The 27537-nt window shown below is 27.2% G+C and overlaps 2 protein-coding genes and 1 non-coding gene across 3 annotated transcripts; all 3 read left to right on the forward strand.

Moving 5' to 3' along the window:
• The first annotated feature begins 283 nt into the window (after positions 1-283).
• LOC130982850 (MYB-like transcription factor EOBII) lies at positions 284-4220 on the forward strand. The gene is made up of 3 exons (XM_057906970.1): positions 284-422; positions 572-701; positions 3767-4220. Exons 1-3 carry the CDS (start codon positions 284-286, stop codon positions 4218-4220), a joined length of 723 nt encoding a protein of 240 aa, XP_057762953.1.
• A 14001-nt stretch (positions 4221-18221) lies between these two features.
• On the forward strand, positions 18222-18293 carry TRNAP-UGG (transfer RNA proline (anticodon UGG)). Its single transcript has one exon. It is a non-coding gene; the product is annotated as a tRNA-Pro (tRNA).
• Positions 18294-18350: 57 nt separating this feature from the next.
• Positions 18351-19242, forward strand: LOC130982960 (50S ribosomal protein L12, chloroplastic-like). Its single transcript, XM_057907113.1, has one exon. The coding sequence runs from the start codon at positions 18488-18490 to the stop codon at positions 19055-19057; it is 570 nt and encodes a 189-aa protein (XP_057763096.1). The 5' UTR covers positions 18351-18487; the 3' UTR covers positions 19058-19242.
• The last annotated feature ends 8295 nt before the right edge of the window (positions 19243-27537 follow it).

Raw genomic sequence — 27537 nt, forward strand, 5'->3', positions numbered from 1 at the left:
AGAAAAAGGAATATATATAGTGATGCATGCAATAGCACACTTGCTATCTCATGCATGCACATATTATAATGCCATAATAAACATAGTTAGGTACGTGAAAACCTTTACTTATCACTAATTCAATTACTTTATTACAACTTAAACAACTCATCATCTTCTCCTTCTATTTAAACCCTCCAACACCCCATTAAGATTTCCGTCTCTCTCTTCTCCTCTCTCTCTCTCTCTTTCTCCATTTCTTTCTTCTCTCTCTCTCTTTCTCTCTCATACATACATAAAAATAATGGACAAAAAACCGTGCAACTCATCTCAAGACCCTGAAGTGAGAAAGGGACCTTGGACAGTGGAAGAAGATTTGATTTTGATCAACTATATTGCAAATCATGGAGAAGGTGTTTGGAACTCCTTAGCCAAAGCCGCTGGTAAATACATAAATATATTTATTTAATTTCATTTTTAATAATTAATATAAATATAACTTGATGAGTGTTGTTCATCATATCTAGCTCCTTTTTATTCTTCTTTTTTTTTTCTCTATAAACCCTAATATATAATATTTATTTTCTTTTAGGTCTTAAACGCACTGGAAAGAGTTGTAGACTCAGGTGGCTAAACTACCTTCGCCCTGATGTTAGAAGAGGAAATATCACACCTGAGGAACAACTTTTGATCATGGAGCTTCATGCGAAATGGGGAAACAGGTGAATAATATAATTATAATTATAATAATAAATAATAATAGTAATTAAAAAAATAATATTACATAATGCATAATAAATGTGTTGTTGTTGCTATAGATCTTTAAAAAGAAAACATGTTTTTTTTTGAAGAAATAAATGGTATTATTGAAAATTTTCTTTTGTTAATCAACCTTTTCTCTTTGTGAAATAAAAAAAATAGAAGAAAATGAAGAAAGAAGTTCTTGGCTCTCATTTAATAGTTTAAAGTACTTGGATTTTGGGAAGCACATGTACGGAAGCAAAAGCAGTGTTTGATGAAGAGTATATTTGAGCTTTGTGGTTGAGATTTCAAAGAATTTGTAGCCATGAAGAAAGATTTTGAACACATGGGGGTTTGATGAACTCATGGCTATAAAAAATTAAGCATGCAATAAAATAATCCGTTTTCTACAAGTTTTGTTTTGTTGGAGCCGCCAAAATGATTGTTTGAGATGATTTCATCCATATACAAATATATAATATACATGGAAGAATTGAATTTGAGGGTTTTTCCATTAAAGGTACATGTTATATGTTTTCCTTTTTGTTCCATTCAATCTATCTAGCTACTCTCTTCCTTTAATTTTCTTTCCATGAGCTATATATACTATATTCAAAATCTAATAATGGAGCATATATATATAATAATATATATATATATATATATATATATATAATATATAATATATAAGTAGTAGACCTCCATAAATATGACAAGTGGATGGAGAGGTTTTAGATCTATCAAGAACATGAGGCATCAAATTTTTTTGATGCTTTCTTCTTTTTTTTTTTCCTACCTTCAAAATTTTCCATGTGCATGCTTTTGAAAATTTTCATAAATTCATAATGAATGCAAAGTTTTTTTTTCTTTTTCATTTTTATTTAATTGCTAAAAAGGAACTATTTTATTGGGACTTAGGAGGAAAATTAATCTAGATTATTTGGTATATATAATATAATTTGTATTATATTAAGACATGATAAGATCTATATGGATATACTCACTACATATGTTTCAAGTGAAGAAAATTTGATCATCCAAAATTAAGTGATTTTACAATATAATTACTATTCAAAATTAATCATAGTGTTCATATGTAAATAAAATAAAATACACTTTATATAAGATGAAGCAAGCTACCTAATTATAAGGTAAAGAAGTACATTTGTAAAAATAAAAATTAACAAGGAAAGTGTTGTTTTTTTCTAAAACAAGAAACATAAAAACAAGGAAATATAGCTAGTTTGTGTTTCCCAATAGTACTATTAATTACTATTGCATGTAACTATGAAGCTATTTCTAGTCTCCTATATAGCATATTCATTTTTTCTTTTCAATTGGTGATGCCTATTATATATGAGAAGAAAATAGTTTGGATTGAGAGATAATATAACCTTCTATTTTAGGGTATTAAAGTTCATGGAAGTGGGGTATGCTTAAATAGCTCTATCTCTAGTTAGATGAAAGAGAAAAAAATTTCTAGGAGTTTGTATGAAATAATTCCAAATAAATATATACACCATGCATTTTCTTTATTTTAATTTTAACTCTCCCAAACATATATAATGCACACCAATACATTATAGCTAGCTCCAAATTAGTACCTTTCTCTGCCTCAACTTCATTCTTTCCCAAACAAGAAAATCATCACCCTAGTCACTAAAAGCAAAAAGACATAAATGTAAGAGCTAGCTTCATGTACAAAAAAATAATAATAATAAAGCTTCCATTCAACTAATAATTTCCCAAATATTTCATTTATTTAAATATTTTTTATTTAGGATAGAGTAAAAGTTTGCAATGTAGTTGGTACACGTGGCAAGTAAAAAGTAATAGGGTTTGTACTTTGTAGTAGTAATAATTGGTGTCAAAATAAAAAGGGTTGAGAAATGTAAGATATCAATGATGATGTGTTTATTTAAATGGGAAATATTAAAACTAAAAAAAAAAGAGTTTTAAGAGGAGGAATATGTATAAATATGGAAAATAGAATGAGAGAAGTTTGAATTAAAATAACCATGCTTTCTACCTGTGACACATTGCAATGAGAAATGGGATATTGTGTGATGTTGAATTGGATCCCCAAGCTTCAAAGCAAAGAGGCATCAATTTTTTTCTTCATCAGCATCTTACAATGCTAGTCTTTTTATACGTGTAGTCTAACATGCATAACTTTTATTCTCAGCCAAGGAACATGATCTCAACGAGACACATGATACCTATAATTAATATTTGTGTTCTTACCCTTTTTTTCTTATCTATATTAATAAAATAATGTGACACACCCCATTGGCTGCTTTTATTAATTAAATTAGATGTATATCAAACTTTATCCTTTTCTTTTTCAACGAAAATACACTTATGTTTCAGCTTATATATATTACCATGTAATTGCTAGCTTCACTCATTCATTCACACACACATGTACTCACTTTGTAGCCACACATTTCTTGACCTAATTCTCTCATTTTGTTACCTGTTTTCAACATATCATGTTCAATAGGTTTAAGAGAAAGCTTATTTCAAATTATTATGTCTAGTCATATCATCACTTATTGATAATTATTTAATTGATTGAAAAGACACTTAAAAGAAATTAGTGATAATTCAATTCATATATATTATTAGATTGTAAAAATAAGTCAAAAGAATATATTCATATAAGATAGCCCTAAGTTTAACTATCACACATACATCTTTTTCTCTAATTAATTAATTTAAATATACAATAATACTTGATAACTAGAATTAAACTTTTGAGAAATCTTAAGACGGAGTTACAAATAATAATAACTTATCATTAATTAATTAATTAATTAATTAATTAATTAATTAATTAATCATGTTGACACCATTAACTCATTCCTTCATTCATAAACTTTAGGAGCTTAATTACTCAAGCTACAAGATTTGTTATCATTTCATTTATATATAGTGCCAAGCAAAAAAAAAAAAAAAAAGAAGTACATTATTAATTATTTTTTTAATTTATATGAGAATCTTTTAAGAAATTAATAATATATAATATAATGTTTTATATATGTAGGTGGTCCAAGATAGCAAAACATCTACCTGGGAGAACTGACAATGAGATTAAGAATTTCTGGAGGACAAGGATCCAGAAGCATATCAAGCAAGCTGAGAACTTTCAATCACAACAAAGTAATTCTGATCATGATCATCAGATCAATGATAATAATTACCATCATCATCATCATCATAATAGTTATGCAAGCACTTCTAGCCATGTTTCAAACATGGCTGAGGCCATGGAGATTTCATATTCTTCTCCACCTACATACCAAGGAACTACATTGGAGCCATTCACAACTCATCACAATCATCAACAACAACAACAACAACATCATTATCATCATCATCATCAATACCCTTCAACAATCCCTACTACTGACCAATCTAGTTGTTGTACCAATGACAACAACAACAACTATTGGAGCATGGAGGATCTCTGGTCCATGCAATTACTCAATGGGGATTAAATGATAATAATAATTATTATTATTATCCATAAATATTTTATATAAAAAAATATATGTTATATATATTTTAAGATATATATACATAAGTGCTTATATGTGGCACTAAGCTAGAGTGTATCTGGCTAAATAACATTATCAACTTATTATTTTTAATATTAGGTCTGTTTATATTAAGTAGTAGTTGATGATGATGTTTGGTGTTTTAATTTTATTTGTATTATCATGGGTTAAGCTTCAAAAAACCTAATTAGTTATGGGTTGTAATATATAGGAGCTTCTATGATATATATATTTGCATGCCCTTATTATAGTAAATGAGAGCTAGTAGCTAGCTAGGTGAATTATGTAAGATATGTTTGAGAACCAGAAACTTTGCTTGATGCATAATATATTTTATTTTTAGTGGCTGGATGGCATCATCTTATTATTATTATTATTATTATCATTATTATTATTATTATTTAGTAAATCCTATTATTATCTCAATAATTCAAGGTTGTTTTGTGTCATTTATTTAGTGTCAGTGGGATTTGTGTGGCTTTATGTCTCTAGTACAATCCAATGATTAATTGTCCTAACATAGTTTAAACACAGAATTAGGTAAATCTTTGTATCTAGGGAATCACTGTTGAAACTTCTCTTTTTATCCTTTAAAAACAATTTTAATTAATTAGGATGTCAAGGGAATTCAGAGAATAAATAAAAATAAAGTGAATATGTCTAGGTCAAATATTTGCCAAGAGTCTCAAAGATTGTAATAATAAAAAATATATATACATATAATTCAATTTCTAATGGCTCATAATTATTTGTTTTGAATAACGTTGTTATGTTATTATTTGTACCTAAAATTTAAAACTTTTTAGTTTGGTATAGTGGTTGTATCAAAGCTTTGTCTTTTTCTTTTTCTAGTAACACCCCACTAAAAATGTAGATTATTTAATTACTTTTAAACATCTCAAGTTTTGAAAAATGGAAATTGAAGGTCATGGTTATGGAGTTTTCCATATGATAATTAGGTAAAGGATGTACATGTGTTTGATAAATATGGTATTGTAGAAAATTTGAAACTCAAATAAAATATAAAAATAGAAAGACAACCATGCAAGGATGGGCATCAAGTTGCATTTACATTTTAGAAAAAGGAAGAATAGACCCCATACACTGCCTAACTAAGGCCACAAGGAAATTGACATGTGTCTATGGGAATAGAAATAATCACTAATAAGCTATTTTTGCCATAAATTCACACTTGCTTTTTCTATTAGTACCCACTTTGGTGCATGGCCATGCAACATTTTGGACCCCGACGTTAACCTAATTCTTGTTTATTTGATGATGAGTGCACTTGAAGAACCCCTTCACATGCATCTCTTAAATTCATCACCACCATCTACTATATAGCTACTTCAACCATTATATATAATATATTCTTTCTATTCTATTGCAACACTTCAATTCACATGGTCATCACATACCTTGGTCATTAAGCAACTCAATTAAAGATAATTACTATTATAACAATAACTTGGATATTAACTTGTTTGTTAATTAGTACTCTAATATTACTATATATGAGGGTTTTATCACGTGTAAACTTAACAAGCGTTGAAAGGGTATTCATCATTAGCCAAACCCTAAATATTATTATTAGCAACATTTATTTATTTGATTTTTATCATGGGCATATGTATATGACTCATGATGACATGCATATTCTTGGAGAAGGGAGAAAGAATAATGAAGTAAAATTGAAAGGCTTGTCATTTTGTGAGCACAAAGTTAGGCACAAAGTGATGACATTGGAGAGTAGCTAGCATTCATTGATGGGGAATACCAAACTTTCAACTTTAGCATTCGCCAAAAAAAAAAAAAAAAATCAGACAAATGGATGAGAAGGGTGAGTAAGAGGACATTGTCCTCAGTTTCTTGCCATATCTTAGAATGGAAATGAGGACAATTACTTGTTGCATTTCACTGTGTTTCTGTGTGTGTAATGTTACCTGTATTTTAATATATCAAAAGTTATTTTTATTATTTTTAATTAGCTTGGTTACTACAGCATCTATGTATGTATATATATTTGCCGTTTGATTCTATTTCGTCACGTTTTTTTGATGTGAAAAAGTTAAAGGCTCGTTTTCCAAATCCAAAGGAAAACTCACATGTGATGGATAAGGATTATTCACGTGGGGGGTCGGCCACTTGTGAAAGAAAAACGTGCGTATTGAGCCACAATCGATTTAAGATGAGACAAAATTAATACTATATATTTATATATGGTAATGGTTACAAGTGACATGGTCATCACATACACATACAATTTTAGGGTTTTACTTTTCGTATTTTCCTTATTCTTTAATATTTGTTTCTTTGCTCATTTTAACTCAAATGAATGCATGACCAGTGATGATGATGAGTACGTAGCACAATTGGTGATGAGGATTATGTTAACTTAATTAGATCTCCTAAATTTAAATCTTTGGTATATATATAATATTAACACTTGGAAGGAAGAGTTTTATTTATTACTTAAATGATTGATCATTTTCTTTTTGTATATTATTTTAGAAAGTACTTTTTATGTGTATATTATACGTGATTATTCATTATTTCCTTATATATTATTTGAAACTCTTATTTATCCTATATATATATATATATATATATATATATATATATATATATATATATATATATACAACTAATTAATTTAGTATACTATGCAAAATCAAAATCTAGGGCTAAAGCTCTTCCTCATTGCTTTATTCAAAATTGCTTGCAACCTATTTTCTATATATTATTTATATATTCTTTTCTTATCAATCTTTCACATTTTTGAAAAAAACAGATAGGTTCTCATTCTCTCTCCGCACTTTTATAAAGTGTGAATATATACCCTTTCTCGAAGGTTAGATGGTTTTGAAAAATAAATATGGATAATATTACAATAATATGAGGAAGTAACTTTTGAGTTTTTTCTATAATTAATCTTAAAAGGGATATTTTAATCTTTTTAACATTAACCAAACTTGTATTTATTTTACACGTTTTAAATTAAATCAACTTTTTTTTATGTCTAATACAATTAAACAAGCTTAATCCTAAAAAGATATTTTTATCTTTTAATTAAAAAGATATATTATTAAACTCAAACTTTTCATTTCCAATACAAATTAAAAACCTTAATTATAAAAGGCTATTTAAATATTTTATAATTAATCTTAAAAAAGTATTTTGGTCTTTTTAAATTACTAAAATGTTATTTTAGTCGTCTTTTTATAATCAAATTTTAATTTTTAATACAATTGAAGAACCTTATTCCTAAAAGGGGTATTTAATCTTTTTAAAATCAATTAAGAAAGGTACATTAGTATTTTTAAAATGAAATTTTTATTTATTCATGATGTAAGTAAGCAAAAATTAATACTAAAAGTGTTTCTAATTTTTTTCTTTAAAGGGGATATTTTTGTCTTTTTAAAATTAATATTTGAAAAAGTATTTTAGTCTTGTGATTAACTAAAAGAATATTTCAGTTATTTTAAAATTAAATTTAATAATTTATAATATGATTAAACAAAATTAATCTTAAGAGATTATTTTAGTCTTTTAAAAATTAACTAAAAGAGTATTTTTGTCTTTTTATAAAAATAAATTAATAATTTTTTTGTAAAACAATTGAAAATATATTTGTTTTTTTTTAATTAGTCAAATCGGGACGTATTGTTGTCATTTTATAATTAATAGAAAGACCATTTTAATATAAATTATTATATAAACTTTTAAAAATTAAATAATTAAAAAATAAATATTATCGCAGATATAATACGATCCATGCGTTTACATATTTTCGTCAGCATGCATGTATTAATTAACCACCGTGTTGAAGCAAGTACCTAATTATTATTACTAGATTTAAAAAGAGGTATATATATATATATATATCTTTTTGGATTTATGTAAAAAATTATTTTATTAAATTTAACTTGCAACAATATTTATTTTGTTGAATTTGATTTAGTATCAAAATAAAAATAAATAAACTAATAAAAATTAATAAATATATAAAATAAATAAATTTAAATTAAATAATTAAAAAAGAAATTTTGTTATTATTATATATAATAAAATCAAGATAAAAATTTATTAACATTATTTACAAATTAGTTATTTATATATTAAATTTATTTATTTTTTTAATTCTATTTAATTTGAAATAAATTTAAAAATTTATATTCATATTCAAAATATTTTTTTAGTACATAAATCTAATAAATAAAAAATATTTCTTTAATCTTATATTAAACATCTTTAATTATTTTTAATTTTATTATTATTTTAAAATTATTAATTTTTATTTAGATTATATCATCTCATCGTATTATATACTATTATTTTCTCTTATTATTTTTTTACATGTATAACTATAATTATCTTATCGTCGCTATGATATTGTCTTGTCTTCTCCTTTTTTATTTTCTTCTTCTATTAACTCCGACTACAATCAATTACCACTATATCATATTACCATTATTGCAGCTCTCATTTTTTGTTTATCAATGTGATCCATACATATTCATTATGTTAACTTTTGAGTTGTTAAAGATTTGTTAAAAGATTTTTTTTATTTAGATATCTAGATGCATAACTATTATAAAGATACTTATTTTTCATACTTACTTGTTAAGTCATATTTTATCATTTAAAAAAATTAAGATATCAAGCATTTTAAATTTTGTATAGAATAATTAAATAAAAAATAAAAAAATTATTAGTTATTTAATTTCTTTAATATATAGAATAATTGAATTTAACTTAATTTAGATATAATACTAAAATCATTATGTTGTTACTATGTGTAACAATGAAGATAAAAATTTATAAATATTTATAAATTTATTTATTTCTCAATTATATTTAATTTCAAGCAGATATGAAAATTTATATTTAAATCACTCTTTTTCTCGCATAATTTTATTAGCTAAAAAAATTTTACTTCTTATAATTTTATATTCAACATTTTAAATTATCTTTAGTCTTATTATTACCACTCTTATATTAGCTTGTTCTCTCTTCTTTCCCCCCTTTTTATTCGCTTTCTATCTTTTCTTCAATCACAATTAGTTACCCACATATATTAGTTCATAATTATTACACTCAGAAATAAATACTACTTTAAAAATAAAAGTTCAAAAAAAATCTCGTAACTCTTATATGAATCATTTACATTCCTATAAATGTAACGAATGAATAAATTTAACTTTTTTTTATTATTAATTTTTTATTTTATTATCTAATACCTTCAAAGTCACATATTTTTATTTATGATAAAAGTTAAAAATTAAAGTTAAATGACATTAGTATTTTTTGGTTTAATAAAATTAAAATAAAGTACAAAAATGAGGATAAAAATTAAAAAAATAGATGGTTCTAAAAAATGATAATATTAAATTTTATGTTATTATGTATGAGAATAGTGATTTATTTTATTATATTTTTTTATACCAAATAACAAAAAAGTTAAATTTTATATCCGTTTTTATTACTTATGTTACTTATCTATAGTTGTTTAAATTATACTCTATATCCATTGAGTCATATTTTCTTTCAACAAAAAAAATAGTTATAAAGTCTTTTTTTTTAATAAGAATACATTCATTATATCATGATTTTAATAATTAATGTAAAATTTAAAAAATTAAATAAATATATATTATTTTGATTACATTCAAGAGTGAATTATATATATTTTTATAGTCAAGAAATAGACTTAACTTATTCTATAATTTAATTATCAAATTTATAAAAAAGATCCCATCTTTTTATTTATCCTAAAAGTTAAACATTAAAACTAATGTTAATACTTTTTTATTAACAGAATTAAAATAAAATATAAAAATAAAAATACAAAATTTTAAATCTCAAAATATAAAATGATTATAAGATAAAAAAAATTTACTTAAATATAATTTTTATATGGTACTCTGTGAATGAACTCAAATGAATGAATATTATATGTAAAATGAATTCTGAATTTTTTCAAGAAAATATTGTCTGTTAAAATATTTTACTTTTATTCTTTTAAAAGCATATCTATAATAAAAAAATCTACATGAATAATTTACCTCCAATAAAAAACTCTTGATAAAGTTGCTGTAAAAAAATGTATGAAAGTTTTTTTTATTCGGGTAACTAACGGATGCATGGGAGAAATTTTTTTAATAATAAACTTCACGCCAATTGTCAATATATACTGTGTAGGTACCTAGAATATATTAGAAGAGTATGATAAGAAAAAAATTATTCTATGTACATTTATTTTTTAAAAAATTGTTCTTATTGAACTATTTTATTTTTATTTTTTAAAAACATATTCAAATAATAAAAATCGGCAACAATAATTTATATTCAATACAAAAATTTTAATGAGATTACTGTAAAAATTTGATAGAAAATTTTTTATTTAACGTAATTGATGAAAGAATTTTTTAATAATAAACTTTTTTTAGGAGTAATATTGGAACTTAAATTTAGATACCAATTATTCTTGTATAAAGTTTTATGTTATATTTAAGTTATTTAATATATATAAAAAGTATAAAATAAATAAATTTAAATTAAATAATAAAAAAAATTTGTTATTATTATGTGTAATAAAGTCAAGATAAAAATTTATTAACATTATTATTTACAAATTAGTTATTTATATATTAAATTTATTTATTTTTTCAATTTTATTTAATTTAAAATAAATTTAAAAATTTATATTCATATTCAAAATATTTTTTTAGTACATAAATCTAATAAATAAAAAAAATATTTCTTTAATCTTATATTAAACATCTTTAATTATCTTTAATTTTATTATTATTTTAAAATTAGAGAAAATGACAAATAGGTCTCTGACCTTTTGCCCTGCAGACATTTTCGTCCCTGACCATTAAAAAATACTTTTAAGTCCCTGACCTTCATAAAATTTGGACGGATCAGTCCCTGACGGAGGCATTTGGACGGATCAGTCCCTGACGGAGACATTTGGACGGAGGGACTGATCTGTCCAAATTTTGTGAAGGTCAGGGACTTAAAAGTATTTTTCAATGGTCAGGGACGAAAATGTCCGTAGGACAAAAGGTCAGGGACCTATTTGTCCTTTTCTCTTAAAATTATTAATTTTTATTTGGATTATATCATCTCATTGTATTATACACTATTATTTTTTCTTATTATTTTTTTTACATGTATAACTATTATTATCTTACCGTCGCTATGATGTTGCCTTGTTTTATTCTCCTTTTTTATTTTTTTCTTCTATTAACGCCGACCGCAATCAATTACTACCATATCATATTACCATTATCGCATCTCTCATTTTTGTTTATCACTGTGATCCATACATATTCATTGTGTTCACTTTTGAGTTGTTAAAGATTTGTTAAAAGATTTTATTTTATTTTTTTTATTTAGATATCTAGATGTATAACTATTATAAAGATACTTATTTTTCATACTTACTTGTTAAGTCATATTTTATCATTAAAAAAAATAAAGATATCAAGCATTTTAAATTTTGTATAGAATAATTAAATCAAAAATAAAAAAATTTATTAGTTGTTTAATTTCTTTAATATATAGAATAATTAAATTTAAATTAATTTAGATATAATACTAAAATCATTATGTTGTTACTATGTATAACAATGAAGATAAAAATTTATAAATATTTGTAAATTTATTTATTTCTCAATTATATTTAATTTGAAGTAGATATGAAAATTTATATTTAAATCACTCTTTTTCTCGCATAATTTTATTAGCTAAAAAAAATTTTACTTATAATTTTATATTCAACATTTTAAATTATCTTTAGTCTTATTATTACCACTCTTATATTAGCTTGTTCTCTCTTCTTTCCTCTCTTTTTATTCTCTTTCTATCTTTTCTTGGAACACAAATAGTTACCAACATATATTAGTTCATAATTATTACACTCAGAAATAAATACTACTTTAAAAATAAAAGTTCAAAAAAAAAAAATTTCGTAACTCTTATATGAATCATTTACACTCCTATAAATGTAACGAATGAATAAATTTAACTTTTTTTATTATTAGTTTTTTATTTTATTATCTAATACCTTCAAAGTCACATATTTTCATTTATGATAAAAGTTAAAAATTAAAGTTAAATGACATTAGTATTTTTTGGTTTAATAAAATTAAAATAAAGTACAAAAATAAGGATAAAAACTAAAAAATAGATGGTTCTAAAAAAGAATAATATTAAATTTTATGTTATTATGTATGAAAACAGTGATTTATTTTATTATATTTATTTTTATACCAAATAACAAAAAAGTTAAATTTTATGTCCGTTTTTTATTACTTACGTTACTTATCTATAGTTGTTTAAATTATACTCTATAGCCATTGAGTCATATTTTCTTTCAACAAAAAAAAATAATTATAAAGTCATTTTTATTTTTTTTATAGGAATACATCCATTATATCATGATTTTAATAATTAATGTAAAATTTAAAAAATTAAATAAATATATATTCATTTTGATTACATTCAAGAGTGAATTATATATATTTTTATAGTCAAGAAATAGACTTAACTTATTCTATAATTTAATTATCAAATTTATGAAAAAGATCCCATCTTTTTATTTATTCTAAAAGTTAAACATTAAAACTAATGTTAATACTTTTTTATTAACAGAATTCAAATAAAATATAAAAATAAAAATACAAAATTTTGAATCTCAAAATATAAAATAGTTATAAGATAAAAAAAATTTACTTAAATATAATTTTTATAAGGTACTCTATGAATGAATATTATATATAAAATAAATCCTAAATGATATATTATTGGTATAAAAATTATTCTGTGTAAATTTTTTTAAAAAAATATTGTCTGTTAAACTATTTTACTTTTATTCTTTTAAAAGCATATCCATAATAAAAAAAATCTGCATGAATAATTTACTTCTAATAAAAATTTGATAAAAAAATTTTTTATTTAACATAATTGATGAAATAATTTTTTAATAATAAACCTTTTTTTAGGAGCAATATTGGAACTTAAATTTAGGTACCAATTATTCTTGTATAAGGTTTTATGTTATATTTAAGTAAAGTGAGAAGGATGTAAGAGAAGATGAATATATAAGAAAAGAAAAAAAAGTTTTTTAGTTATGCAGTAACAATAACCTGATATGATAGATAATAAGAGACAAAAAAGATAATTATAGAAGTTCTGTGATTGTGTGAATTAATTAGATAAGAGAGAATGTAAATGTATATGATAAAAGAGTAGATGAAGTAGTGAAAGTTTTTTAATATGGAATAACTGATATACAGTTGGATAGATTATTAAGAAGAGAAAAATTAAAAAAGAATTTTAGACACCAAATTTATGTGTTAGCATTATATATTGTTATAAATATAAATAATAATGTTTACCAAATTTTATTTTAGTATATTTTTGTCTATACTACTAAAATTTGTTGGATCCATTACTATAATGTATATTTCGATTTTAACGTAAAAATTATATATATTGCTAAATAGTAGGACGGCACAGACGGCTGTTTTTATTCCGCGGCAATAAGTGCTTTATTGTAAAGTTTGTACAAACGTGCCACTTAACAATGTTTAGATAGTATAGTGTGATGGATCGATATACCCTTAAACAGTTAAACGTACATATTTAATTTGCTCATCCAGTTAAATTTCAGTTGATGATGATAAAGGTGCATGGATGATAAAAGAAATTATATATTATTTTAGAGAATAAACCCGATTATTACATTTAAAAATGATTAATCCATCTGATCGACATATATATAATGAGAAATAAGTTGATAACCTTGAGGGAAAAGAAAAACTAAATAATAATCATCACTTTAAATAAATTTTATATCATTGTTAGTAAAAGTTTTAAGGGTATGGTGAACATTAAAGATACAATTCCGCTGTATATACACCCTTTATATATAATAAATATTATTTTGACATTAGTATTTTTTAACAATTAAATACGCATTCTATTTTTTTCTTAATTAAAGAAATAATTTAAGATATATATACAATCTTTTGTAATAAATACCATTTTAATATCAGTATTTTCTTAATAATAATTACGATGAACACTACTCACTAATGATATGATGTGGCTGTGGTGCAAGAGTCAAAGAATAACATATATTTTTACTTTTTAATTTATCGTACGTACGTAGCTCATGAGATATACTAAGTTTAACTTCTTACTTTCTTTTAACCTATATATATTGCTCTCGTGATCTAAATATGAGATTTTGATGATCTTTATGAATATATTAGGTAATTTTTATTTTTTAAATTAATTTTTATAATTGATGAGTTAGATCTAATTATTAATTTCTTATATGAGATTATATTGAAGCCATGTTAAAATTGTTAGTTGTTAGATTACTTTATATATATATACCACTTGACAAATCTAAAGTATCAAAGATCGGCTGAAAATTTTGAATATAGAAGTTTTTTTTGTGTTATTTGTAAAAATAGGGATGAAAAATATTGAATAAAAAATGATGGGGTTTACTTTTTGTAGATGGCAAAAAATAGTTTTTCGCATTGAGTGAAAAGAGTGATATTTTTTCTTTTTTAAATGTGAAAAGGTATTTCAGTGTGAACGAAAATTGGATTTTTTTTTTATTTTAAAATTCAATCCCGTTGTAAATGATTTTTTTTCTTATTAGATTAGACCAAACTATATTATGAATGATGCTTAGCTGATCATAGCTCATATATATGAAAGAGGATCAAACAACACAACCTCATCAATTCTTTCAACAATTATGGTATGAAGTCCTTGCTTACCCGTGAATTTTTTTTTTTTTTTTATAATGATAAATATATGCTATTATCAGTATCAAAGTATGAGCAAGTAGCATTTTAAAATTTGTTATACTAGGTAAAGAATTTATAGGGTACCTCCTAGATTACTGTATCACCAAGTAACTTAGATAGAATAATTTTTTGAAAATAACTCTCATTTCTTTTTAAAAATTTTAAATTAGATCTACTTAACTTTTTTTGTCATCATGAATTAGAATACTATATATTCTCATCAAACAAATCACACATATATATTATATTTCACTTTGATTCACCTTAGTATATAAAAAAAGCACACACACGTATATATTATCTTTCACCTTGATAGAAAAAGAAATTTTATGCTAAAAATTTACACAAATCTAAAAAAATATTCTTGCATAAAAAAATATATTAGAGATATAATTATTCATATGTCTCTCCTTATATATAAAGTTAAGTTTTTTTTAAAAAAATAATATCATAATATAGTATCAGAATTATTTCTATATCTAAAATTTAATTCTTATTGAACCTTTTTTGTTGTAAACTTACTCTTTTGCCTTTTTAAAAGGAAAAATGATCTTCATATATTACCACATTAAGAGTGATCATGACTTTTTTCTTCTTGAGTGAGGTATTTGTAAGTTTGTACGTAGCTCTTGTGTGTTGTACCATATCTAATGAATGGTAGCTTTTTAAAAATTATAAAATATATATTTGATAAATCAAACTAAAAATAACTTTTAATAAATAAGCACTAACAATTATGTTTAATAAAATAATTTCAAAATTTAAAAAAATTATAATAGATATAAATATAAAAATAAATATTTTGTATGATATTATATTAAACTTTTTAATTTTAATAAACATAAATTAATTTTTTTTAAAAAATATTTTTTAAAGTGCTTTTAAAAACATACCTATTATTTAAAAACTGGAAGTACATGATTTTTTTTAGTTACTAAATATAAAACGAAATGTTTATGCTTTTAAAAAGTCTAATCATATTTTTAAAAATTTTTACCAAATTAAATTTTAGAAAAGAGACGACAACATTAAAAATCTTTTTTAACTAGTCGTCAAAATATAAATCCATAGGCCATTTCCAATCCAAACCAAATATAATGTCATAGATTACAAGGCACTATAGTATTGCAAGTTGACAGCATATTATAAACACTATAAAGTTTGTAAATTAAACCATGACTTTACACTAGTGTTTACTATATACATAGAAGCAAACTATGATATGTGATTAACAATATAAAAGGTAGGGGTGTACATGGCCCGGCCCGGCCCGGCTCCGAACACTTTAGGGGCTAATTTAGTGTGATTTTATCGGGTCTAGGATCGGGTAAGGGTCTCAAAGATAGACCCGGTCATTATTTCGGGTCGGGTCCGGGCCATAGCTCGGGTCACCCAAACTCGGCCCGATGGCCCGGTCTTCATACACAATTAATATTTTATGTTGGATGATGGCTATTTTTATGTGGAATTTAAATATTGTAAACCTTAATATTTTGTGTTATTAGTCATTTATAAGATTATAAATTAATGTTTTATGTTTAAAATACATAAGACTTTACACTAATGCATAATATTGTGTTATTTGTATTGATTTAAATATTTGGTGTTAGACAATATTAGTATTGATTATGGTTATGCTTTAATTTTAGAGAAGTGTTGGTTCTTGTTATATTTTTTAAAGTGAATTTTATTATGTGAATTGTGAAATAAAGGTTGGAGATTAGGTTATTTTTACATGCTAAAGACCCGGTTTTCACCCGGTTTTTACCCGGTTTTCATCCGGCCCGAATGTGCGTAGGTTTCATCGGGTCTAGGATCGAATTAGAGTCCAAACATTAGGCCCGGTCTATATTTCGGGCCGGGTCTGGGTTAAGCCAAACCCGGTGTGGCCCGGATCATGTACACCCCTAATAAAAGGTATAGATATATAGAGTTGCAAGAAAAACGAAAACCATCTTATCTATACATGGGCTGATTCAATGTTAAAAGTTTATATATAAAAATATAATAATAACAAAAGGATTGTCCATATTTTGTGGAAGGTCATAACTATTTTAAGCCCAAACCAGACTCAGGCCCACAATTCGTTGCAAAAATGTTGAGATGATACGGACGGTAAGAAGACGATCACAAAATAACTTTTTAATTTTTCTATCTTTGCATGTATCGTTTATTTAGAGATAATTCTTTTACTGCATATAATTTTTTATCTGCATCTGTTTGGTTGAAGAGTCTAAAGCCTCTAGATGACTACATGACCAAAATCATACACCGCAAATAAATAAATAAATAAATAGTTAATCCAATATGATGCTGACACAGGTTATTGCCAAATCTTATGCCTACCTGGCTACCTCCCCACTTCCTATAGATTTTAGAAGCTATGATAAGCAAAATAATGGTTATAGAGGAGAAGATTCTAATCTTCTGAAGAGAGAATATAAAATAGAATAGATGATAGATGAGGAGTAGCGGTTCCATCAAATTAATCACGAGGTTATGTAATTCATTGGTCATTACTCGTCGGCATCTAGCTTGTGCATAAAATATGAATAATCATGGACCATATTTAGAGACTTTCAATAGAGTATTTTTGGAGAATTATTTTTTGTATTTTTAAAAAATAAATCAATTTAGAATTAAAATGTATATTAGAATTGATAGATAAAATGAAACTAGTCTCATTTAAAAAAAATTGTTTTATTTTAATATAAAATTCTAATTAAATAAAAATTAAATATTAGAGTAATAAATCTCACTTTTAGTTATACATGCTGCTCATTCATTTTGCATACCTCAATATTAGATTACATGCTGAATTTAGTCATTTATAGAAGCATATTATTCAACACCAAGGCCTAGGTAGGATATATCATATATGTATTCATATTTGTTGTATCTGCTTGCATTTTTCCATACTGAGGAAGGGATATTATTGTTACTTCTTGGTTCTGCCAAAGAGAACATATATATAAATTTGGATTACATATTAAACAGGTAAACTCCATGTCACTGCAGGATAACAAATATCACATTTAATCAAGTTCCAACTTAGCATAGTTAATTTATAGGTATCAATATAGTAACTCCAGAACCATCACCTGGGCATTTGGTCTAGTGGTATGATTCTCGCTTTGGGTGCGAGAGGTCCCGAGTTCGATTCTCGGAATGCCCCTTTTTATCAAAAACCGTGTTATTGAGATATCCATGGGGCAATCTCGTAATATCACTTCACAATTGCACCATCATTTGCCTTATCCTCTTTTATCTTCTTCGGTTCTTCCTTCTTCTTCTGCAAACTCATTCACATTTCCATTATAAAAAAAGAGAACAAGAATTTTTTTTTTTTAAAAGAAAAAGATAATAACAATGGCAGCAACGACTGCACTTTCAACACTAACATTATCTTATCCTACACCCTCATCTCCTTATCCTGCGCACCCGCTCTCCAAAACCACCACCGTCCACTTCCCCTTCGCTACAACAGCCACCACCATTCTCCCCCGCGCCGCCTCACTCGGCCCTATCTCCGCAGTCTCAGCGCCGGAGAAGATCGAGAACCTCGGTGCCGAGATCTCCGGCCTCACATTGGAAGAAGCCAAGACTCTCGTGGACTATCTCCAGGACAAGCTCGGCGTATCCGCGGCGTCGTTCGCGCCTGCCGCCGTGGTGGCCGCACCGGGCGCATCAAGCGGCGGAGAAAGCGCGGCTGCGGTGGAAGAGAAAACGGAGTTCGACGTGGTAATTGAGGATGTTCCGAGCAACGCGAGAATCGCAGTAATCAAAGCGGTGAGAGGATTGACGAGTTTGGCGCTGAAGGAAGCGAAGGAATTGATCGAAGGTTTGCCGAAGAAGTTCAAAGAAGGAGTTTCGAAGGAAGAAGCTGAAGAAGCTAAGAAGCAACTTGAAGAAGCTGGTGCTAAGATCTCAATCGCTTAGTTAGTTTTTTTTTTCTTTTCTATTTCTAAATTTCACATTAATTTTTGTTTTCATAGCTATGGAAAATGATGTTATTTAATAAATTAATCACGGATCATCCTATTTTTCTTATGACTTTTGAAGTTTTGAGTACTTGAAAGAAATATGGCCCACTTTTTTGTTCTTGGTTACGCTATATGTCTTAAATTATCATTGAATTATTTGAAAGAACTACATGCAATGCAATTAGAATGAATTTTACGTAGTGTTTTCTGTTGTGACTGATTATGGCGATGGTAGGTAGTTTGTATATCATCTATCATCCTTTTTCCACTTCTACTATAGTGCTATTATTTCGTCTTTGACTTATCCATGAGTTATATCCTTATCCAAAACTTTAGTCTAAAAAAAATGTTATTTAGATTGCATTTGTTTATAGAGGCACAACATTTAAAAAGTATAAAATATAAAATTATGTTTGACAAAAAAAATATAAGAGACAATATGTCTAAAAATATTGAATTAGTTTATTTTGTGTTTATTTTAACTAAAATAATAATTATTTTTATTATTTTTGTTAATTTTTTATAATTATATTTTTTATTATTTTATTTTTTATCTCAAATTTTTTGAATAAAAAAATAATAAAAAATTAAATTTTCATAATTTATTTTAATTTATCTTCAAATAGAATACAAAAATACAAAATTTTATATTTTTATTATGTATATTTTATTCTTAGTGTATTATTTTATCATATTCTCAAAAATAAATATAGCCTTATATAGATTTATGTTTTTTAACGGGTTAAATTATTTGGAACTAGACCAAGTGTGTTGAGTGGTTAGTTGATTTGGTTCACTTCTCCTCAAATAAGTATACGCTTATGTATATAGTAACTCAAACCATCTTTTAGATTTAGATTTATAAGGAATTAATTTTATTTTTTAAAATTGGAAGATATCACAAAAAAAGTTAAAACTGAAAAATGTAATAGATAAGAGGTTTTTAGTGAGATGCTTTTTAAATACATGTACGTTGGTTTTTTGTTTTTCTTATTTATCATTTAATCAACCAATTATTTTAATGGTTAATGATTTAAAATAATAAATTATTTTATTAGATTTAATTCAATTAGAGTTAAATATAATTTTGGTTGAATTTTTAAAGTTTTTATTTTTAATTTCATTGATTCAACTATTTTTTTTAGAATTTTTTTGTTGTCACATTATTCCCTTGACCTTTAAGGATTAATTTGTTGCGAATTTAAACTCTATTTAAGGGTCTACTTGGCTAATAAATTACTACATATATAAGATGAGATTTAAATCTCTAACACTTGCTTAAGCGAACGAGTAAATTAACCATTCGACCAATTCAAATTGATTATTTTTTTAAATCTTTATTACATTGCGTTAGGGTTTTTAAATAAAATTTAAAAGAAAAAAAGATCCAAGATTCAAAAGGTGTTTTTGTTTTATGGTCAGATGGAGCTGAATGTTGTTTAACTTATTTATATTATTAGGCTTTGTGTATGTTGGGCTTCTTTATTCATTGAATCATGTGATGCTTGTAACTGTAGAACAAGTTAGGTTGACATATCACAAATTCACAATAAAAAAGTAGTCTAGGACCATGGAGTAGAGCTATCACTCTTTTCTCTTTTTTTTTTTCAATGGATTAGATAATTTCTACAAACAATACATCCACACACTCTTCACATATTTTATTACATTTTTTCTTCAATTGTAATTTTTAGAATTTGAACCCTAGACTTTTAAAGTAAAGAAGGGATCGAAAGATATGCCATGCGATCTAAGACTCATTGGCACTCTTTTCTCGTTTTAGAAAGATTTGATTCTGTCAGCAGGCCGGCTATTTTCCTGCCTCTAGGCCTGTTGTCGAAGGGGCTACTATTCACCCTGCTCTTTCATTGGCATGGCCCAACTTTCCTTCTCATTTTTTCCTCTAACTTCTTAATTTTTTTTAGTACCACCTACTCAAAATACCAAAAATACCTTCTCATAAAGATTTTTATTTAAAAGTATGACTTATTTATTTATCTATACTTTAAATAAAGATAACACTTTTATAACTAATTCGTCCATTAAACTGTGTTTTGTTCTGAGAACAAAATAAGATAAAACACTAAAAATAAGACACAAATGATAGAAGAGTTAACTTCTAAAGACAGAAATTCTTTTTCATCTCCTTAAACAAGACCTTGTATAACTTAACGTTTTAACCTAACTTCCTGAGCTCAGTTGATTGTTGAAGTGGTAGCTCTGGATCAAGAGCTAGATGCTTACTTTATTATGAAAAAGGTAAAGACTTTTTTTATAGATTCAAAGGTGAGTAAGGGATGAGAATGAAAGACCTAAGAGCCCTGACTCATATCGTACCAAGAACTTGTCGTTGACCATGGATTAAGTTTGGACACGATCGATTAAGACAGAAGGGAGGGTTGCGAAGCAAGAGGATTGCATTAATCAAGCAATGTCTACAGATAGAGATGAGCACTTATGCGTTGATACCAATACAAAAAGGAAATTCGCTAAACTAGCAGTTTTAAAGTAATGACATCTTGTTGATTCCTAACTGACAAAAGTTCTAAAACTAGTTCCTTCGATATATAAAAATTAATGTTCTTTTATTTTATTTGGTGATCAATTATAATAAATTATAACATTTTAATTTATTCTATTTTTTTCATTCCAAAAATTTGAAAAGAAAAATATAATAATAAAAAACATAATTATAAAAATTAACAAGAATAATAAAAAAATAAAAAAAAATAAATTGTATCTCTTGTTAGTATTTCTGTGTCTTTCTTGTCAGGATGGACATAAAATACAATAATTCAGTGTCTCTAAATACAATACCTTTATCCATATCTCATTTACCAAATATAATTTTGTATATCTATCTATATTCCTGTCTTAATGTCCTGTACTTATAAAAAAACACAACCTTATATCCTATACATGCCCTAAAATCGATTGACTAAAAGATTCAACAAGTAACAGTAATTCAAAATAATGAGCACATGTATAGTTCAGTTATCGAAAATATGTTAGTAACCCCTTCTCACATAACCACTATGGGAGGTTATAGTAAAATATCGAGTCAAAAGAATAATCGAATAAAGCACATTCCAGACTCCACACTTTATATTTTTAAAATTTTGATATTGAGAGAAATATGAAGTATAATCGGGTTATGGGGGTGTATAAGGCTTCACGAGGATGTGACGACTGTGATCGAGAAATCGGACGGTTTAATTAGAAATTTGACAGTTATACAAATCGGACCGTCCGATTTGCGCACCCCCAGCCACGCGTCAAACATGCATACATCTTAGCCCCTCTTGCTTGTATACACTCTCATCTGAATACCCCAACCCCTCCTTTCACTTTCGTTCCGACGCTCTCTCATTCTCCAACTCCACCTTCACTTTCACTCTTCATTGATGAAATCGAATCTTTGAAAAAAAAAAATTGGACCACTAGCCTTCAACAATATCAAGAAGAAAGAGAATAAAAGACATCAATTGTCTGGAGCTCGTCAATTGTCTGGAGCTCCACATTACTAATTATCTTGATCATTCTAATTATGTAAGTTTTTATTTTTAAATATTTTGATTTAATTAAAATAATAGTGATAATGTTAGAGATTAGTAGTTTATTATAGTGATAATGTTAATGTAGTAATAATTTTTATTAAGATTATGGATGTATGATAATAAATTAATTATTGTTATTAATAAATTGTAGTAATGATTTTTATTAAAATGTATAGGTATGATAATAAAATAATTAATATTAATTGTTATTAATAAATTTATTGTAGTAATAATTTTTATTAAGATTATACATGTGATAATAAATAAATTAATTAGTATTAATTGTTAGTAATAAATTTATTATGGTAATAATTTTTATTAAGATCTAGGTATGATAATAAAATAATTATTACGAGTATAATACAGAAGATATATTAAAAATTATTGAATTAATTATTTTTATTATGAGTATAATATAGATAATTAATAAATAATTAATGATTTATTATTGTGTGTTGTTAGAATAGAATAAAATAGAATAATTACTTGAGATTATTTATTATGTTGGAAGTGTAAATATTAGAATAGAATAGAATAGTTATTTAATTAATTATTATTATTATTATTATTATTATTATTATTATTATTATTATTATTATTATTATTATTATTGCTATCTAAATAGAAAATAAGGAATGAGTAAGAGTTGTTATTATAAAATAATTTAGTTTTAGATATTAGAATATATAATTTTAATGTATCTAAAAATAATTAGATTTATATTTAAGAGTCGTTTAAAACTTATTGATAACTATTAGATTGTAAAAAATATAGATGTGAATTTTTTTATAAAATAGAGTTAGTGTATATTGATTAGTTAATAATATAGTTGTTAACATGATTATGTTTTACTGGTTATGATAATGAAAATTTATTTTTGTTAAATTTAATTTATTAATTAAATAAGATTATATTTGTTTAATGTGGTCTATGGCTACATTTTGTAGGGTTCACAGATGTTGCAATGTGACCACTACATGTCGTCGGATCCCTACAATCAAATTATGGAGGAGCATTTACGAAAGACTGGCTTTTATCACATTTTTCAAATTGGAGTTGTCCAATGTCAGTCGGCTATAACGAACAAAGGAGCAGTTATTTGTTTAATGTGGTCTATGGCTACGTTTTGTAGGGTTCACAGATGTTGCAATGTGACCACTACATGTCGCCGGATCCCTACAATCAAATTATGGAGGAGCATTTACGAAAGACTGGCTTTTATCACATTTTTCATATTGGAGTTGTCCAATGTCAGTCGGCTATAACGAACAAAGGAGCAGTAGCAAAAAGGAGAAATAATATAGTGGGGCAAAATGACCATAAGGAGGCAGAGTTTGTTAGAGAAATTGGACACGTGGAGCATGGTCCGAATGTACAAGGTGTGAGACGCAGTAGCAGAAGACGCACTATTAGTAGGAAATGGGAGAATCATGGGCGGTAGATCATTGTGGTATTTACCTCTCTCCTTCCTGAATTCTCACCTCTCTTTTCTACCTTCTTTCCCTCTTATAGTCTCTCCTCTCTTTCTCTCGCGGGTTCTATGCAGGGCAGCCATACCTTTTTTTCAATTGCCTTAATAATTCTATTGTTATAGCTTTAAAATAACTGTCTTACTCTTTCCATTTCTTGCTTATGCTCTGTCACTCAATCCCTACACTTATTAATACAATTTCACTATTATTTTGAGATATTTACCACTACTTACTGTCTATTACATTTGTCATAATTTCTGCACCCTTCCATCAACATTGGTTAATGATTTAATCGAGAGATGGCGCCCTGAGACTCACACATTCTATTTTCTAGTTGGTGAGTGTGCTGTGACGCTGGAGAACGTAGCGATAATTCTTGGTATTTCGACGAATGGTCTGCCAGTTACAGGATCGACACTCAGTAGTTATGAGGCATTAGAGGCTGAATGCTTGAATCAGTTTGGTGTTACACCTAGGAAGACAGACTGTAGAGGAAGCTTCATCAAGTTGACATGGTTTCGAAGACTGAAAGATCGTGTAGTGTTAGTTGATGATATTTACATTCAGAAGTACGTGAAGTACCACATAATGTTATTATTTGGAATCGTTATGTTTGGAGATAAGTCTGGGGCAACGGTACACTAGAAGTTTCTGCAGTTACTTTGTAACTTTGTTGGGATCATACAATTTTGTTGGGGATCGACATGCCTGGCACACCTGTACAGAGCATTGTGTAGGGCAACTCGTATTGACTGCAAGGAGATTGATGGTCTGCTGACACTTTTGCTTACCTAGGCTTGGATCCGTCTACCATTTCTTGCGTCGATTCTTGGCAATCCTCGACTCTTTCCAATTGCAAACAGGTAAATTTAATTACTATCTGATTTGAAAAATTGTAGCACGCTGTATTTTAAATTTGATTGATAAAAGTTAATTAACGAATCATCTGATGTCAGGTGGCGTAACTGGAAACGTGCTGATCGGCCTTACAGATTTCGTAGTCTTGCTCACTTTTGAAAAGCATTGGATGATCGACAAGAAGGACAAGTAATTCATGAGAGCAACCAGGCTGTTGATGATGAGGTTGATGACTATCTCGTTGACCATCCAGATGAGGATGGGGATGAGGATAAGGACGAGGATGAGGATGCAGATGATGCTGATTATGATGACGATGATGGTCCAGCGCCTAGTGGAGGTAAAGTAATTTATTGGTTAGACTGGTAAACTAATTTCCTTGTTAGTTGGTAAAGTAGTTTATTGGTTAGTTGGTGAATTAATTTCCTGGTTATTATTATTGTAAAGTAATTTCCTGGTTAATTGGTAAAGTAATTTCCTTGTTAATTTGATTTGATTAGTTGGTTATTGAATGTGTGAATGTTTTCATAGGTACAACCACAAGCGAAAAAGGAAAAGGATAAAACCTTAGAGTTGATCCCCTACGTCGGAACACTAATCGATATACTCCGTCCGCTTTTAACAGGGTTGCAAAGAAATGCAAAAAATTATACAAAGATGAAAAATTGACAATAAAAAAATGATGTGTGTATTGGACTTCCTTACTTAGAATGTGTTTGTTGTTTATTGTATCCGGTTTGTTGAACTATGACGATGACTATGTTATTTTCTTTTCTGTCATTAACTATGCTAGTGGACTTTATGTCATTAACTATGCTACTTCACTATACGTCAGCATTCACTTTATGTCAATATATAAAAATGCCAAAGTCATACAATAACATTACACACAATGCAATAACATGACAAACGAAAATGAAATTTGGATGGAGCTCTATTGGGTGGCCGGACCTACACTTGCACCACCACGTTGACAATATCAGCTACGGCTGTGGCCCTTCCCCCTACATTGCTTACATCACCTAGGACCACGCAACATCTGAGTGTCCATCTCATTCAAGAAACGGGTCATCCTTGGCCGACCTTTAGATACCCGTCTGAGAAAAAGATTACCTACAAATCGAGGTCCATGATAAACATACCATGTTGTGAGATTTCCTAATGGCCTAAACCTAGCTCTGTACACTCTTTGAACTTGGTCCATTTTGTAAACATCATGAACATACAATTGCCAAACTAGCTGCTGATTTGCATAACAAGCAAATACATGTCGACACGGAAGCCGGTTTATCTGAAATTCACCACTGTCACACCGTTGTCGTTGTAGGTCCACTGCATACTCCACCCAAATAGGACACTCATGCACTTCAAATACCCCATTCCGTCTGTCAAAGCAATTAAATTGGATGTTACCCACTGCCCGCTGATTCACATGCAATTTGGAGGTCACAAGCTCAGAGAATACATGTTCTGCATTAATACGAGCCTCAACCTCGGCTCTTTTTCGGGTGAACAATTCATTAAGCCTGTAAAATATTGCCTTAACAAGTGTAGCGACTAGAAGATTGCACGCCCCTTTCAGTATCGAGGTTTTACATTCAACTAGATTAGTGGTCATATGACCCCACCTGTATCCCTCATTAAATGCCAAAGCATACTGCTCACATGGAATCTGATCCAGCCAGTTGGTATAAGCCTCACCTCGCTCGCCTAAACGCTGATAATGCGTCTCATACGCGCGAACCGTGCTCGAATATCCTGTCAATAAAAAAAGACCAACTATAAACAACATTCATAATTAATAAATGGGTTTAAGAATAACTATAATAGTAACTATGATACTAATGTTGACGATAAGCTTCTGCAGATACGGAGCCTTGAACTTTCTCAAGAAGTTAGACTCTATGTGTCTGATATAAAACATGTGGAAAGCTCTAAGAGGAGACCAATATCCGTTACTACAAGTAATAGCTGACCTGATAGATTTGTGCTGATTGGAGATAAGGCTCACACCATCATGTGTCACGACATGTTGTCGCAAGTTACTAAGAAAAAAATGCTAAGCCTCAGATGTCTCTCCCTCCACTATCACAAATGCAATGTGCACGATATTGTTATTGTCATCCTGTGAAACTTTAACCAACAAACAGCCCTTATATTTTTCATACAAATGAGTTCCGTCTACCTGCACTATTGACTTGCAATGTCTAAATGCTCTAATAAAAAGGTAATAACTCTAGAAGTCTCGGTGTAGTACACGAATATTAGGAGCCAAGTCATCTCTCTGGTACGCAGGCATTGTTTCAAAATGAATGACTATTGATGGCTTATTGTGACACATGGCCTCAAACCATGTGGGCGAAGCTTCGTACGAAGCTTCCCAACCTCTAAAAATTGACTCAACTGTATTCTGTTTTGGCAACCATACTTTGAGATAACTTATGGTGTAGTTAAACTTCGACTGTACTTCTGTAATCACTAATTTCATATTTATAGATGGATCAACTTCTACCAATGGCTTTATTGCTTCTGCAATTATGTTGGAATCC

The sequence above is a fragment of the Arachis stenosperma genome, chromosome 5 (genome assembly GCF_014773155.1).
Source record: "Arachis stenosperma cultivar V10309 chromosome 5, arast.V10309.gnm1.PFL2, whole genome shotgun sequence".
Classification (NCBI taxonomy): Eukaryota; Viridiplantae; Streptophyta; class Magnoliopsida; order Fabales; family Fabaceae; genus Arachis; species Arachis stenosperma.